The following is a 15,946-nucleotide window of genomic DNA, read 5'->3' on the forward strand; positions in this document are numbered from 1 at the left end:
GACGTACAACTGACTTTACTTTACCACTTTTGTGGATAGAAACCCTATATATGGCATAGGGATTCTTAGAACTAGTAATTATTGCCACATAGATTGCTAGTGATCTACTGATTTTTTGTATATTCATTATACAATATTTATTTCATAAAGCAAAAAAATTATATAATAGAATTAAAGGCCTGACCTTAAGATCTACACTTGCGATTTTCACTGCGATTTCAACCGGCCCCAGAGCATTCGTAACTTATTAACTCGTTCACATCTATCAAAAGAAGAAAATCGCACGTAAAATTCGCAAGTTGAAACGAACAAATTGTCAAAGGGTCCAGCTAGTGAAAATACTGCGACGTGGTTAGACAATATGCAACATAACATTAATTTACTCGAGTCTACCGCTTTCTGGCGTATTCGACGGACTCAACCATGGTCGAATCCGCCATTTTCCGGCAGACTCGCCCATGGTCGAATACACCGTTTTCCGGCGGACTCGACCATTAGTGAATAGTATACAATAAAACACGCAATTGTTTAGTATACCAGGAGGCACTTGGTATGCCCAACAGCTATAGGCTATACGCTATCCTTCACGCGGATAGTATGGCGGTTAACGGTTGTACCCGCGCGGCCACTGAATTTGCGACTCTTTATTTCAGACTGTTCACGTTTCGTGATTGCCCTGATTTCAAATGACTATCTTCATTCTAAAGTCTGCAATGAAGAAATTTGTCTATCTATTGCACTTCAACTTCAAGACAAGTGCAAAATCTGGCCGATCGTGATTGAACCGCTTGAAGCAAACATTGATTGGTTAAATATGTTGTCACCTGTAAATTGTTATGACGATAATGGAGAGGGAAAGAATAATTCCATGTCTTTTTTATGTAATCATTTTCTTTTGAATGTGTTTGAAGGTAATTTTCTCATTCATCAATTGCTGAGTGTCGTGCATGTGCAGTTTCCGAAATTTAGGGTTATATAAAAAAATTTCAGCGTTTGTACATTTGACAGGGTGTGATTTGAGTTATAGCTATCAAACCATGAAGCTTTTAAACTGAATTTATTATTTAACTTCTTTTATTATATATAGGTTGTGCAGGAAACTCCATTTTAGCTGAAAATATCCATTTACAAACATGTTTAGAAGAATCTCGATCGTTCTTTTTTGAAGAAGATTTTATTTCTTTGGTTGTTGATGCACCCAGTGAAGTTGTTACAAAGAAAGGAGACGGCACCTCGACGTTTTTACCAAAAGATCAAAGTTGCAATGTGGACATTTACATTATCTGTTCTTCAGAAGATATTGATTCCTGTTCCCTGCTAAAAAATATCATTACGTCGCAAAATGGATCGCAATATACTGTGAAGGTCTCGACAGACGAAAATGCTTCCACTAGGTTAACGTATTTAGACAAAGCTTGGTTAATCATTCCCTTGTTGTCTAGCAGTTTCATGCAATGCCCAGAATTGGTTCATGAACTGAATATCGCCTGGTGTCGTCAAAGAGATTGTTTAAGCTTGTGTTTTCTGGCAATTGTTTTAGAACAGTTACCAAATAATCCAACTTATGTCAGTCTGTTTCCTTGTTTTTTCAACTGCGAAGATGGCCGCTGGGTCAAAGATCGTGAAACGCTTAAGCTATTTCCTTCAGATGAACTAACTCGTGTTTATAAAAGCTGTCAATGCCCTCTTAATGTTGTACTTTGCTTCATGACTGTAGTAGATCATATACAGCAGTGGCATAATGGTAGCCATTGCCTTGTGCTTGGCACACACAACAAATTATTTAATTGTCTTCATTTAAATGCATGCATTCAACAACATAAAGAAGTATCATCAAAGTGTAATGAAGAAGCACAGGAAAAAGAGGTTGTTTCTAGCACTTGTTCAACGAAAGGAAACGATAAGATAACTGATGAGACGGCTCGTGCTGATGATGATGATAATTTGAAGCCATCTGCACCAAATGAATGTCAAAACCAAGATTCGCTTATTTCTAGCACTTCTAATTCTAGAAGTACGACTGCAGAGAAAGATGAAGTACCAACTGAACAAGGCAATGGCGTAGTTCGTGCTGATAATGATGATAGCTGCTTAAGGCCATCTGGAGCAATTGAAAGTCAAAACCACCATTTAGTTTTACCACAAGAAATAAAACATCCTGACAAACCAAGCTCAGATGTGAAAGTGATCGAGTCGCAGCAGATGTCCAATATTGAAAATATTGACAACCATAGTGCTGACGATTTGGGTAAAGAAACATCAGTTAAGAGCAGGCATGAAAAGAGACTGCTTAGAAAGAATGATCTTCCTTTTCGTGTATAGTAATTTGATAATTTCGGTTTGTGAACTTAAATTTGATGGACGCAATTTGAAGATGATTGGGTAGGAAATTGAAGGAGCGAAGAGGGATTGTGTTACTAGGAATTATCAGCACTTTTCTGAGACTGACTTCCTTTTAGTAACAGTATAATACTATTAATAGTAAACACGCAATTATGCATAATTGCTTTTTCCAAATCGGGAACGTTTCATCAAAAACTCATTGACATTACAGAGCTGATTTAGGTATACTCAAGTGAGGCCATCCGATAAACATTGCGAAATCGGAGGTAAATAAAGTCTCGCAATGCAAACTTTTGGCTTCATTCGCGGGTGACTCGCGAGATTACTGCAGATGCAGAGCAAATTTGAAAGCAATTTAATTTTTCGAGTAATTTTTTGTTTGTTTCATGGTTTAAATGTGTTTTTTTATGGAATTATAATGGAATTAATCTTAAATTCAACCAGGTGAACTGTTTTACGAATTACAACTGGAGTTGCCAATCGGATTGGAAACAAATTCTCTCAAACGGAACAAGGTTTACAGCGATGTGCAATTTTGACAACATTATTACGAAACGGATATCCTAAAAGCTAAAATTTCATCGCAAAATACACTTGGTAGACATTGTTTAACATTATAAGTTTAAGTTTATTTAATTCTAAGTTACTAGATGGCAAAAAAAATATTCTTGCATTGTCACGCTAGGCTCTATGCTTTTTCCTTGCAAGTTGCAAAGAACATTCTTTACTCCGTATTTTCAAAAATGGTCCATAATGCATTCTGCTAACATCAAGATGTCTCAGCCGGCTGTAAGCGCTAACAAAATCAGTTATTTAACTCCCAAAAAAAATTTTTCGGGGAGTTTTTATCAAATTTACGAAATCACAAAAAAACATTTTGTTTTGGCCGTGTTTGTTTTTGCGTGTAAAGACTGGGGGTGACTTAGCTTCAACTTCCTGTCAGAAGTATGTCAGAAGGTAGCGTTCCAATATATATTCATTTCACTGAATTACACTGATAGGAATTAATTATGTATTTTGGAAATTGGAACTTGGAAATACTTGAAACTTGTATTCCATTGCAATCTTCTATGCCCCTACTAATTAAAGGTTAAAATATCATGAAATGAGGAATAACATTAATGGTTATGAGGTTGCTGATAGTACAAGACAGAAGGAGGAGCTAACGCTACTTCCTTCTAAATTATCTGGTTGGAACTCAGGCGTACACCAAGCATAATCGAGGGTGCATTCTATGAATTTAATTTACCCAGTACAAATATAAAGTGTGTAATGTACTTGGTTTCAGTTTTGTGTTGATACCTGCTATTGACGCTCTCTGACATGGCAGATTTATCACATGCTGAACAGTATTACAACAGTGGCAAATATTCAGAAGCATATGAAATATATGATGTGCTTTTGAATAACGAACCTCAAAATGTTGACCTTTTGTTAGGCAAAGCAAATTGTTCCACATTCCTCAGCAAATGGCATGACAGTTTGGAGAATATTGAGAAAGCTTTTGTATTGACGAATTTGGATTCTTCAATTGTAAAGACTTTTCTTAACAATTTAATCAAGAACATAAGCACAAAAGCAAGATTGAATGAACACAAAGAGGAAAAGAATTTTGAAGCTAACTTAATATGTGAAATTTGTTATGAGGTGTTATGCTACCCAGTAACACTGTTATGTGGTCACACATTTTGCAGGCAGTGTGTTTTAAGAAGCAAAAAATGTCTCTCCTGCAGTGACCATCTCCTTTTTGAAAAATCTGATCTTTTGAATTTATCTGTTAATGTCGTTTTAACAAGTATTACTGAAAATTGTTTTCAAGCTAAGATGAAGGCTTTTCAATTGAGGTGTGAAGGGAATGAATTTTTTTCCCATGGTCAGTACGAAGCTGCATTGAAGAATTATACAGAAGCATTGCAACTAGGTAAATAATTTTAGGGCATTACGGCAACTTGTATGTGATTACATGGCTTAATTATTACACAATGTCCATTAGGTTGTTAGTGGAATCTTGACAGGTAAAGCTGTCTACCATTTAAACATAACTAAAATGCTATTCACAGTCAATTGCCAGTGATAAAAAGTGTATACAAAACCAGTATGAAACCAGTGAATGCAGTAATTTAAAATTTTTAGATCCCACTAATCATTTAATCCTTGGCAATTTGTCACATGTTTGTACAGCCTTGGAGGACTATAAAGCAGCACTGGATTATGCAGATAGAGCATGTAATATGTCATCTACATGGGAAAAGGTTGGAAATTTTATGTGATCTGCCACTTATGCTTGACCACCATGGCTGGTGCCAATTTTGAAATTCTATTTTGGAAACTGCTTGAATGATCCTGATTTCACTTTCACTAACCCCATTACATGTGGGAGCATCTGAAAAATATTAAGACATTAGCTTATTGATTTTGAGCAACTGAGATAAACTGGTTGTTTCTGATATTCCTGGTTGAACTTAGGACTATTTTTACCAATTTTACCACTGAAAAACTGTATGGCAAATTTTAGGGATATTATCGAAAAGCTCAAGCTCACGTTGGTCTAAAGAATTACTCTCAAGCAACTGTTTCTTATCTCAAGATTCTTCTTATTGATCAACAAAACGACATAGCTCGCAAATCTTTGGAAAAGGTACTGAGAGCAGGTCCTACATCCCCCCCATATTGCCATACCATGAGGCCTAAGAAATTTGTAAAAAAAATTTATGGTCAGTGGTTTTAAGACGTTTTCTATGGTTCACGTCCACGTTTAACAAATACCGGGCCATAGAAAGTGCGGTAAGAGAAAAACTTTAAGAATGATCGTCGAAACATCCTTGTTTTCAATTTTAGGTGTTCGTAGAAATACTAACCAACAGTACAAACTCGGGAAACTCGAGTGCGATTGATGATCTCGCTGCATCTCTGGATGGTTTAATTGAAGGTCATGGAGGTACGGCAATTAATGAAAAGTGTTGATTGAAATTTTAATAATGGAGGGATATTAAATATAGGATGTATTTGATTGTCTACTTTTAGAGAGCGAACAGAAAAATATCGGTTGTTTTGAAGATGTCCAGTCAATTTTATCTGTGAAACTCGGCATAACTGATTTAGAATGCTCTCTATGTTGCCGGTATGTGTCCATATTTTTAAACATTCTGCATTCAATTACAGTAAGCTCTTTTTAGGCGATATATTCCAGCATTACAGATCCATTACTGGATTGCTAGATCACTTGTTCACTTTCTTCTTCATAATTGATCGCTAGATCACTTGATCGCTTTCTTCTTCAAGCAAGCATAGGTTGGCCGAAATATGCTGTGGTACTAATTTACAGGATACAACCTTAGTATGGAGGGAGAACACGGAAGTTCTATCAAACTTACCACGGCATATCTTTGCCTTTAGACATAACTTCACAATAGCCATATCATGGGGATAAATTAGGTTGCAAGAATTTTGAAAATAGCGTGAATTTGTTATAGATTACAGAAATATTAACTGGTGAAGAAACTTCGTTAATAGTTTGAACTTTCCCCTCTCCTAGAACGAGATCGACTTTTTGCGTTCGCTTTCTTTTGAAATACAGACAATCAAGCAAAACTGATGCGATAATATGAGCTTGACTAGAAACACTTCCGAAAAAATCGATTGTGCGACATTTTGCACTGAATGGAAATCCTCGTTTAGTTGTTTGATCAACATCTGATCTATGATCTGATCAACGTTGTTTTAGGATGTTTTATGAGCCAGTCACGTGTCCATGTGGTCACACATTCTGCCAGTGGTGTCTCAACAGATGTTTGGATCACAATCCTGTTTGTCCTGTATGCAGATATTCAATTAATGAGGTAAAGTTTTAGTTAATAATGCAGCTATATGCCGAGCGATTTGTGGGGAGGAAGGGGGAGTTTATTGCCCGAAGCCAGCTCAAACCAGGAGAGAGTTCTCAATACCCTGTCTAAAAGATCACTAGGAGTTCAACTTATTTAAGTTTTTAGTATTTTTGGGGATTCACTTCTACTTCGCTAGACGCGTTTATGCATTTCCATTCCAGGGTAATCCTATTCCGGTCTAATCCATATTTTTAAACTTTGTTTAGTATATCAACAACGAAATTCAAGTACGTTATTCTTCAGCTTAAATTCTCTAATCTAAAAGAATCTTTAGTGAATTTATTTTGGGTAAACTTTTCTCAGTGGAAAAATATCTTGCGTGATTTGATATGTCCCTATATTCAAGAATCCTTAGTCGAAGTGCTTAATCTATATTTTCCTAGAATATTACAAGAAGCATACAAGCTGTTTGTAAAGGATATTTTCCCAAGAAATTTGAGGAACGAAAACGTCAACATGAAGAAGAAGTAGCAAGACTTGCAAGGTTGACTCGACAATGTGAAACTTAAAACGAGCAAATATATATTCAAGGCCGAAAACACCTGCTGGACAAAGTCCGTAATTTGTTGATCATCTGCCATTAGAAAAATAATGGACTTAGTTTTGCTACAACGGCAATAGGATGCGAGCCATACTTTCATATGAGCCGAACTTTGTCTATCTGTCTTATGATTGATTGGAGAAGCCAATGCTTAAAAAAAGATTTTGCTAAAATTGTAAACGTTGGGGATTATTCCAGCCCCGCATAGGAACGAGATTTTCACCATAGGGTGTTTCTAATTCGCCTTTTTTCGTGGCTTTAACTCTTTTTAATGCACTTTTTATATATATATATATATATATATATATATTCGTAAATTCTAACAGTATATGTTCAGGTCAGGTCAGTATAAGTGCAAGTTCACGGGGCACGGCCCAATGCAGTTGTTCTAATAAGATTTTTGATCATTTAGTGTTGCTTCCGATACTGACGAAGACATTCCAATATTTGTGTGTACGTTGGCCATTCCCACAATTCCTTGCAATCTTTGTATATTTGAACCACGGTATCGTCTAATGATCCGGGAATGTATGGTGTCTGGCTCGAGACAGTTTGGCATGTGTTGTCCAAGTGAAAATAACAGGTATTTATGAAGTACTTCGTTCAGTTCGTTGAAAAATACTGCATGTGCTGTTCATACCTTAAAAGAACGCAATATTCTAATTTGCGTATGTCAAGCTGGTTATCCACATTTTTTCAGGATTTCTTCTCGTAGCATCTCGACTTGTGTCGAGTTTGATCTTATTCGCTTAGACGGCCTAGATAAATATCTAAAGCCCAAGTGCATCAACCTCCGACTCTAGCTTTTCCATATGCCTCGTTCTCTAGTTTTCTCTTGTTTCATTGGCTTATTATAATGCGTTTCTACAGTTTCTCAGATTATGGAGTTATGCTAGAAATCGAAGATTTTACTTTGCTACCAGATGGAAAATCTTTTGTCAAGTCAGCGGGAGGAAGACGCTTCAAGGTAACACTAGTGTATAAGTTGAACAAGCGCTTTCAAATGATTTGTTTTTTGCTTTAGGAATAATTCGTATGCGTGTGTATAAAATTTTGATCTGTTTTACTTTGATTTGAGTACAGTTCACAGTATGAATATAAGAAGATGAGATATATTTCTGTTCTGCGTTATGCTTCATGTTGATTTTTTTTAATTACCGGGTGTTTAGGTTTTAAGCCGTGGTGTGAAGAATGGTTATAATACAGCAAAAGTTGAGTGGCTCAAAGATAAATCATTTTCAGAGGAAGAGATAGGTATTTCAGAATTTTTAAGTTTTATTCTGGTTATCCTCCACATGCACCTAAAGAAAGAACAAGAAAAAAAACACATACTACAGAATAAAATTTCGAAACATTACTAATTGCAATTACTGCCTCGAAATTTCTACCAACAAGCATATCTTGCACTCTATCAAGACTATATCATACTGCTTATGTTTTACACACGTCAAGTCACTATCATTTTATATTCTCCTAATACGAGTATACTTAGCTGTAATGTATATTTTTGGAAATCTTCTGTAGAGATTATCAGAAACCGTCAGCAGTCCATCTATGCCGAAATGGTGAACTGGTTCTCATCGATGTCTATATTCGAAAAGGTAAACTGATTTTTTATTGCTTCCAGCCACGACTTCTGACTGGGACCACATCGCCTTTAGGTATCTCCTCCACATGCATGCGCATCTTCCACAGTTCGAGACTCTGATTTCATCGCCCAAAAAATATCTTAACTTTACATTCCAGATACATTTGTTAGCTGAAAATCAAATACCAATGCATCCTCCAGAATGTGATGCTGAGAATATCACTAACCGTAACGGCCCAAACTGGATCTGGTGGTCTTTGCATCTTCTTCCCATGCAACCCGCGATGAAACTTCAAATTATTTCAATGACTGACATACAACAACGTTTGGATAGAATTGAACAATTCTTTCAGAACAACACATGAGTATATACAATGACTTTAGTGGTTGAATATTAAAATTGGTTTAACAACAGCTTTTTGCCAAATAGAGCTATTGTAGCAAAGTCCAATATTTTCAAAGCTGGAGATTTAGTGGTATTGAAAAACCTTAATCACATATCTATACAAATAAAAGAAATTGACTAAGAACTATTATTTGTCCGACAGAGGAAATGTATCGTTATTCATAAAGTAATATATAGTACAATATTTATATGCAAGTAAAAATATCCTGTTTAAAAAATTATTCTAATCCATCAATGACTATCTAATAATATTTCAGTCATGCCTGTTTACTGTAGGCATATATTGTATCATCTCCAACGAAGATCATCATCAATTACTGAAGACAATTTTTGAGATGAAGACAATTGCTAAACTTATTATGTAGACCCCAGATCGAACATTCGCTGCGAGTTATCAAAGATATAACACTCTTTATAGCGTAAACAAAACAACTAATAACCTCCTTAGAAACGTTCATCTCTGTTATCAGATGTTTCCAAGGATCGATTTCCGATGAGTTCTCCCAAAGTTTGTCTTTGCAATGGAAGAAGCAAGGTAATAGATGAGAATAAGTTGGTTTATCTGGAAGATCATCTACAATTATTGACAGAAAACATAACTCCTCAGCGTAACGTTGCCGACACCAAGCGATGTTGAGTTCGTGAAGAAGCTCTTTGCACGACAGGTAGCTCGGGGATAGCAGAGGAATCACTAAACTCGACGTCTCGAGATAAGCCAGGCGTGATGAATTTGATTCCTCCAAAGATTTCTAAATTATCAATGATTGATCCAGCGATATCAGTAACTTACAAAATAATTGGCAGTATTTCGCGTCTTCTTTAGAGCAAATGACGTAAATATCAACATGGTTTGGGACCGACTGACGAGAACGGTTGAATGGTGGACTTTCACTTTCTTGAGATATCATAACTCCACTTGCGATATTTGAAACATGTCCACAATCGAATGTGAGAAGCTTACGAACATCTTCAAGAATTCCTGTAATTCCAGTCTTCTCGTTCTCAACACTCGGACAGTTTGATGCTACATGGAAAGTATTTTAAAAAAATCAATACCAAAGGTGGATTTCTTTCTCGCATTGTACCCTTAGTATACTGACATCAAGGAGTTCGTATGGTTCATTTGTTAGAACATTTATTTTAAGGAACTTTTGTCAAGTGACCAATTATCATAACTGACTATAACCTAACTGTGACAATTATGATGATACCTTGGAAAAGAAATCAGTGTCATCAACTGCCTCATGCACAAATGCACTCGTATATGTTATACACAAATATATGTTATTTTAGGTTTTCGAACAACTAAATATTACCATTAATATCTTTGAGAATGTTTTTACACAGACCACCTATGCCAGGAAAATTTCCAGTTGACGGTTGAACGAAACATTGAACAGGTGAAATCAACTTCAACCACGGCAAATTTTTGCTTAATGGTTCAATCACAACTGGCCAAATTTTTGCAGTTCCTTGGCATTGCAATGCGATAGCAAGGCTGAGTTCTTCAATGCAGACTTTTGAAGAAAGATAATGGCCAGAGATTAATGCAATCATCACCTTGGAACGTTCTGTAAGATAAATAATTTTCTGGCAAAATCTTTCTTGTTTTAAAAAACTTTATTAGTCGCTAAATCTTCCAAATCTAATCCAGCAAAATTTAAAATTGTTGGCTCTCGTTTACACCCAGCAGCAACACTTACCTATAGCTTCATACAAAGCTTGTTGCCAAGCACTGCCCGCCTTAAGTTCAGTCGTGTCAATAAATATATTAATGTCAGGTTGGTAAATGCGAAGTTCTTTTATTACTTGTTTTGCTACATCTTCATTTATATGCGAATATGACATGAATACATCGTAATGTGGTTCAAGAAATGTCAGTCTTTTAGCATCAACGTTGTCAGCGCCATACGACACTATACGTTCAACAACGGTAACACAAGCTTCGCCAATCTTTTCTGCGTCATGTTCCCTACAAGAAAACCGTATCTAATCTTGTTTAATTCAGTCAATTACAATACTACAGTTGGGCTGATGTACGGCAATTAAACGTCCGCAATATCGTGAGGTTACTATTATTATGAGGTACCCAGCAACAATGGTGAAAGATAAAACAGGGAATTTTAGGCAATAACACTAGTATTCAGCGAGCAATGCCATACCTGCAATCAATATACTGAGTTATTCCCATGTACATGGGCATGTATGAAACGTGAGAGAGTAACAATGGAATGAGAAACTTGTGATGTAATTTCCTGTTCAGGCACAACGCGATGTTAAATTGTTCGGAGCAACTTGTCGATTTCAGGTATGCAGGAGTAATTAATGCAACAACACGTTTACAACTTGTTATCGTATCATATAACTGCTGCTGCCAGGATTCATACATGTCTAACTCCTGCAACTTTGAGAATACTTTGATGCTCTTGCTGTTCTTCTGAAGACATTGGATAATGAATTCTGTGCGCCCCTTGTCTTCTTCGCAGTATGATAAATATATGTCGTATTCGCTCAAATGTTCCTACAACAAACAAGAAATGAAGAATAATATAATGATACAACATATAAGATTGTCTTTGAGGAGGAATTAGTAAAATATATACATTGACGCTATAAAGATATTTTTGCACCATGCAGTTCCGCAAGTTTGACTGGTGGACTGTGAAGACCAGTCAGTTTTGAATTGCAGAGACAGGGCGGCTTTGAGCGGACTCCCGCAACTTTTGCATGTATATTCCCACCTTCTGTTTTTCCATTCTTCCTTTCTGGTAACTTTCCTTCATCTTTTTAAAACGTAGTATTAGCTCCGTGTTTTCGTGTTCTCTCTCTAGTAAAACAATCTTTAAACAGCGTAGCGATAACCCTGTCTCAATCCAGTGAATTGCTGCCGTTACGAGCTCCTCAAGCATCTGTTTCTTGGAGAATTTCTGTTGAATTAAAATAAATAAAAAATATCAAAATCAATACGTTGAGTCAGCTAGGTTGATATTATTCAAATCAAATCAGGTGAATTAAATAATGGGTGACAGCGGAGGCAGCCGCCACCTTGTTCTGTACGAGGAGCCCTGGGTAACCAGGGCCAGAGACTGAATCTATTGCAAATTATATATTTTTTAATTTTTTAAAATATTGCATAAAGAAGTATAAATTCAAATTTGACGTGCCTGAGCACCAGCAGCTAACAAGGGCATCACTACACGGGTCTCTTCATTGCCCATTGCTGGAACAAGACATCGAAATATATCTCCAACCACTTGAGGTGAAGTTTTACCAACTTTGAATCTATAAAAAAATTGTTAACTCAGCAAGTCATACCCTGATCAAAATGACACACAGGTTGTTAAAAAGTGTTCAAAGAGTATTCATTTTTTTCACTTTCTTATGGCCATGTATGATTTAGTAAATCATATAATGTAGGTAACCATCTCCAATAAAGGTATAGTGATTAGATATGTGATCGACAAAAATGGCCAGTATCAGTCTGGTATTGAATTAAATGAAGAAAGGTGGTACTGTCCATAAGTACTAACCCGCCTTCAAAGCAAAGAATTTTCTCAAAACTTAGATGATCAGGCAATGGTTTTGACCACCAACAAGAATGTAAACTTCTTAAATCTTCCTCCTTATCTTTTGCCAATACCCGAACATCAATGTTGAGACGATTATAAAGTTGACCAATAAGAGATGGTGGTGTTGGTACATAGTCATCTGGCAAAAATAATATGGTATAAGGTGTGACGACATGACATAAGATTTTGCATTTTTTGCATCTAAGGAATAATTCTCTAGGGCTTATATGTCCCCAAATGTCATGAGCAAATATATACCTCTATTTTGCTGCTCAGTTGCGCCACAGATAAAAATGGGTATTTAAATAATGATTGATGGAATCATAGATGTCTAGCACATATCCACCACACCTATTAAATTAGCCTCTAGATCCCCCCCCCATCTAGGGGTCACATCTTACACTCTTCTCTAGCATAATTATAGACTCAGCTTTGATATTTGAGTATTCATTCATTAATTTCACAAATTCAATAATTCTACCTGGAAAAGCCGAAATAACAAGCACATTAACCTTATCCTCTTTTGGTATTTCAATTATATCTCCAATGCAGAGCTGTATACTACAATCCCCAATGTCATCTGTACAAACTACAATTGTGTCAGAAACAAGAATACCAGCCATTTCATAAAAAGTTATAGATAAAATCAATGGAAAATATAAACTCGAATTCAATGGGGAATTGTTGTTATTTACTGCCATAAAAAAGAAGTAAAATGTTTCATTTCCGCTTGTGTTTCACACTCCTTCAGGGGGGTTGCACATTCAATTTGGTGGGGGGTGTTTTGACTTCTGGCTGTATGCTATGTGGCATGGAGTCGGACGAGGAAGGAGCGTCTGATTATCAGGAAGACGAACTAACAGCGCTGAGTTCTATTTACGATGAAAGAATATTTACTAGATTAAAAAATGGTGGAGAATTTCGTATCTCTTTAAAGGTACCGGATAATTTCAAGGTGAAGAATATTGCAAGCAAAAGAACTGAAACGAATGCTGATGAAAACAGCCACAGCAATGACGTAATATGGAATGTATTTCCCGTGAAATATCTCCCCCCTCTTGTTCTAAACTTTTTGTATCCCCCTGGATACCCATTATCTGACCCCCCTCAATATACGTTGAAGTGTAAATGGTTGAATGTGTCACAGGTAAGTAACCCCTATATCCCTTTGTGTAAAATTTGGAGCAGATTTTGATTGCCAATTTTGTCACTCCCAGATATTTAATCATTATTAGGTTATATGTCACATTTTGATTGCATGAAATGCAAACAATAGATAATAAGACCAAAATGCGTTATTAATGCGACATATAGCCTACAGTAGGCCTATGACAAGAATACATCTGAGACATTTTCATCTAATACTGCAGAGTGACGTTTTTCAGCGATATTTTTGTTGCAAAACAAGGCCACACCTAAGGTGCAGGTCCAATTAAAATGTAGTTAGGGATGTGCCACAAACATTGGCCTGGCTGGTGGGCACCTTGTCCGATGGAAGATTACATAAGAATTGACAGTGTAAATTTAAATTCAATTTTAAATTTAGTCTTAATAAATTCAAATTTGGTCATAATAGGCTTCTTCTTTCTTATCTACAGACTGCAAAATTAAGCAAACTCAGTGATCATGAAAGGAATTATAGCATTGAAGAATAATTAATTGCGTCATGACACCTATATGAAGTACTTCCCCAGCATGGCATGACATGGCAAATAATGTTTTATACACGCCTAAAAACGCTCAGGTTGATGCAAGTTGATATAAACAGGATGGAGCAATGTTGTGCTGCCCACATTGTTCAGAGTTGTTATCAACATTGAACAATATTGTTGAAACTGAATCGGGTGTAACAATATTGTTCAATATTGATAACAACTCTGAACAATGTGGGCAGCACGACATTGCTCCATCCTGTTTATATCAACTTGCATCAACCTGAGCGTTTTTACGTGTATATGTGTTACTTATACTTAGCAGGATTTTTCTACCTTGCAGCAATGATGATGATAATAATGATGTATCATGTATGTGCATTCAGTGCTACTACAGTTTACACTTTTATAATTATTAATTTCAGTTATCAAAATTATGCAAGTCTATGGATACATTATGGGAAGAAAATCTATATGAAGTGGTACTTTTTCGTTGGATCCAATTTCTTGAGGAGGAAACATTTGATCTGCTCAATATTTCTTCACCATTAGTTTTGACCACAAAGACAAAATCTTCATCAAGTGTTCCTCCTGCATTCGATCCAAGAGCTGTTCAAGATGTGCGTTGCATCTGCTGCCCTCCTTGATATAATTTTTGATTTTGATCAGAAAGAAAGAGAACAAGTGTTCAAGACAAACCATTTTTCATGTGGTGTTTGTTTTTCTGAAAAAACTGGTGCTTTCTGCATTGCTTTTCCAAAATGTGAACATGTTTTTTGCACTGAATTGTTCAGAGTATTTTAAAATCCAAATTGAAAATGGTTCCGTGAAAGCATTAAACTGTCCTCAACCAAAGTGTGAATCACAAGCCTTGCCTTCTCAGGTCAAAAACCTTGTTAGTTCTGATTTATTTGCCAAATATGATAACTACCTCTTGCAGTCTAGTCTGGATGAAATGTCTGATATAGTTTATTGTCCGAGACCCACATGCCAATCACCCGTGATTTTGGAACAAAATACAATAGGTGTTTGTGAAGTGTGTCGGTTTGCGTTCTGTTCACTCTGCAAGTTAACATTTCATGGTGTATCACCATGTGTCTTCAGACCAGACGAAGTACGAAAGTTGAAAATGGAATATGAAAATGCAACAAACACAGAAAGGATATTCCTGGAAAGAAAGTATGGCAAGGACCGACTCCGCCGCATGATTGATGATTTGGACTCGGAGGAATGGCTGGTGGATAATTCAAAAATATGTCCTCGTTGTCATGCTCACATTCAGAAATCGGATGGCTGTAACAAGATGCATTGTTCAAAATGTCGGACAGATTTTTGTTGGTTGTGTGGAAAGATATTGGATCCACGAAATCCTTATCTTCATTTTAACACGTGGGAGTCGCCTTGCTTCGATAGATTGTTTGAAGGTGTAGAGATTGACAGTGATTAAAAACAGCTTCACAAACTTTTTGAATGTTGTAATGTTAAACGCCGGTGGATCATGAACATAGACCTACGACCGTGTACGTATAGAGGAATACACGTGTCAGATTAATATAATGATATTGATATTCATAGATTTCATTTTAAGTCCGAAAAGGACAACTTATGAATTATTTTATTCTTATGTGCTGGTGATATTTGTGAGTTCCGTGCTAACGAATGAATTTCCCAGGTGGAATTTCCTATCAAATTGCGACTGAAAATGCGCGAGTGAACTCTCTGCGGGTTAGTAATTGCCGTTAAAGTTGTCCTTGTACAAAATCTTCAAAAACCTCCTAATGCTTCAAATCTTACAGAATTTTGCACTCCTGCAGAAAGAGTTCTCAACCTTTTCTACGTCAGTTATGCCGGTTTCAAATTTAATTGTAACTGAATTCGGTCGTAAAAATGTCATGGTGGTTGGTTTTATTTAATATTACTACGCGCATAGCTATATGCATTGTCATTGGCAATACTGATTCAA

The 15,946-nt window shown here is 36.3% G+C and overlaps 4 protein-coding genes across 4 annotated transcripts; 3 read left to right on the forward strand and 1 right to left on the reverse strand.

Moving 5' to 3' along the window:
• Positions 1–814: 814 nt before the first annotated feature.
• On the forward strand, positions 815–2,322 carry LOC114540634. Its single transcript, XM_028560755.1, has 2 exons — positions 815–911; positions 1,088–2,322. Exons 1-2 carry the CDS (start codon positions 815–817, stop codon positions 2,320–2,322), a joined length of 1,332 nt encoding a protein of 443 aa, XP_028416556.1.
• A 1,025-nt stretch (positions 2,323–3,347) lies between these two features.
• LOC114540604 (LON peptidase N-terminal domain and RING finger protein 3-like) lies at positions 3,348–8,844 on the forward strand. The gene is made up of 13 exons (XM_028560726.1): positions 3,348–4,264; positions 4,477–4,595; positions 4,859–4,981; positions 5,182–5,281; positions 5,368–5,464; positions 6,068–6,182; positions 6,434–6,454; positions 6,611–6,711; positions 7,181–7,351; positions 7,639–7,735; positions 7,938–8,022; positions 8,293–8,369; positions 8,515–8,844. Exons 1-13 carry the CDS (start codon positions 3,667–3,669, stop codon positions 8,719–8,721), a joined length of 1,911 nt encoding a protein of 636 aa, XP_028416527.1. The 5' UTR covers positions 3,348–3,666; the 3' UTR covers positions 8,722–8,844.
• Positions 8,845–9,423: 579 nt separating this feature from the next.
• On the reverse strand, positions 9,424–12,954 carry LOC114540636. Its single transcript, XM_028560756.1, has 8 exons — positions 12,813–12,954; positions 12,293–12,470; positions 11,927–12,044; positions 11,504–11,689; positions 10,925–11,283; positions 10,466–10,734; positions 10,079–10,333; positions 9,424–9,786 (listed from the first exon to the last, which is right to left on the reverse strand). The coding sequence occupies exons 1-8, from the start codon at positions 12,952–12,954 to the stop codon at positions 9,512–9,514; spliced, it is 1,782 nt and encodes a 593-aa protein (XP_028416557.1). The 3' UTR covers positions 9,424–9,511.
• Positions 12,955–13,149: 195 nt separating this feature from the next.
• LOC114540608 (E3 ubiquitin-protein ligase RNF14-like) lies at positions 13,150–15,564 on the forward strand. Its single transcript, XM_028560731.1, is given in 3 exon segments — positions 13,150–13,478; positions 14,409–14,769; positions 14,771–15,564. Coding segments are annotated over 2 exon segments (828 nt in total). The 5' UTR covers positions 13,150–13,478; positions 14,409–14,601; the 3' UTR covers positions 15,431–15,564.
• Positions 15,565–15,946: the final 382 nt, after the last annotated feature.

Source organism: Dendronephthya gigantea, unplaced genomic scaffold, assembly GCF_004324835.1.
Source record: "Dendronephthya gigantea isolate DGI-Jeju-01 unplaced genomic scaffold, DenGig_1.0 000243F, whole genome shotgun sequence".
NCBI lineage: Eukaryota > Metazoa > Cnidaria > Anthozoa > Malacalcyonacea > Nephtheidae > Dendronephthya > Dendronephthya gigantea.

Bases quoted from the DNA above. Each gene is read 5' to 3' on its own strand.
- LOC114540634 (XM_028560755.1), top strand. From the start codon at position 815: ATGTTGTCACCTGTAAATTGTTATGACGATAATGGAGAGGGAAAGAAT. The intron at 912-1,087 runs GTAATTTTCTCA...TATTATATATAG, and splicing joins TCTTTTGAATGTGTTTGAAG to GTTGTGCAGGAAACTCCATT.
- LOC114540604 (XM_028560726.1), top strand. From the start codon at position 3,667: ATGGCAGATTTATCACATGCTGAACAGTATTACAACAGTGGCAAATAT. The intron at 4,596-4,858 runs GTTGGAAATTTT...GGCAAATTTTAG, and splicing joins TGTCATCTACATGGGAAAAG to GGATATTATCGAAAAGCTCA. The intron at 5,465-6,067 runs GTATGTGTCCAT...ACGTTGTTTTAG, and splicing joins GAATGCTCTCTATGTTGCCG to GATGTTTTATGAGCCAGTCA.
- LOC114540636 (XM_028560756.1), bottom strand. From the start codon at position 12,954: ATGGCTGGTATTCTTGTTTCTGACACAATTGTAGTTTGTACAGATGAC. The intron at 12,045-12,292 runs GTTAGTACTTAT...ATTTTTTTATAG, and splicing joins ATTCTTTGCTTTGAAGGCGG to ATTCAAAGTTGGTAAAACTT. The intron at 11,690-11,926 runs GCACGTCAAATT...TTAATTCAACAG, and splicing joins TGTTAGCTGCTGGTGCTCAG to AAATTCTCCAAGAAACAGAT.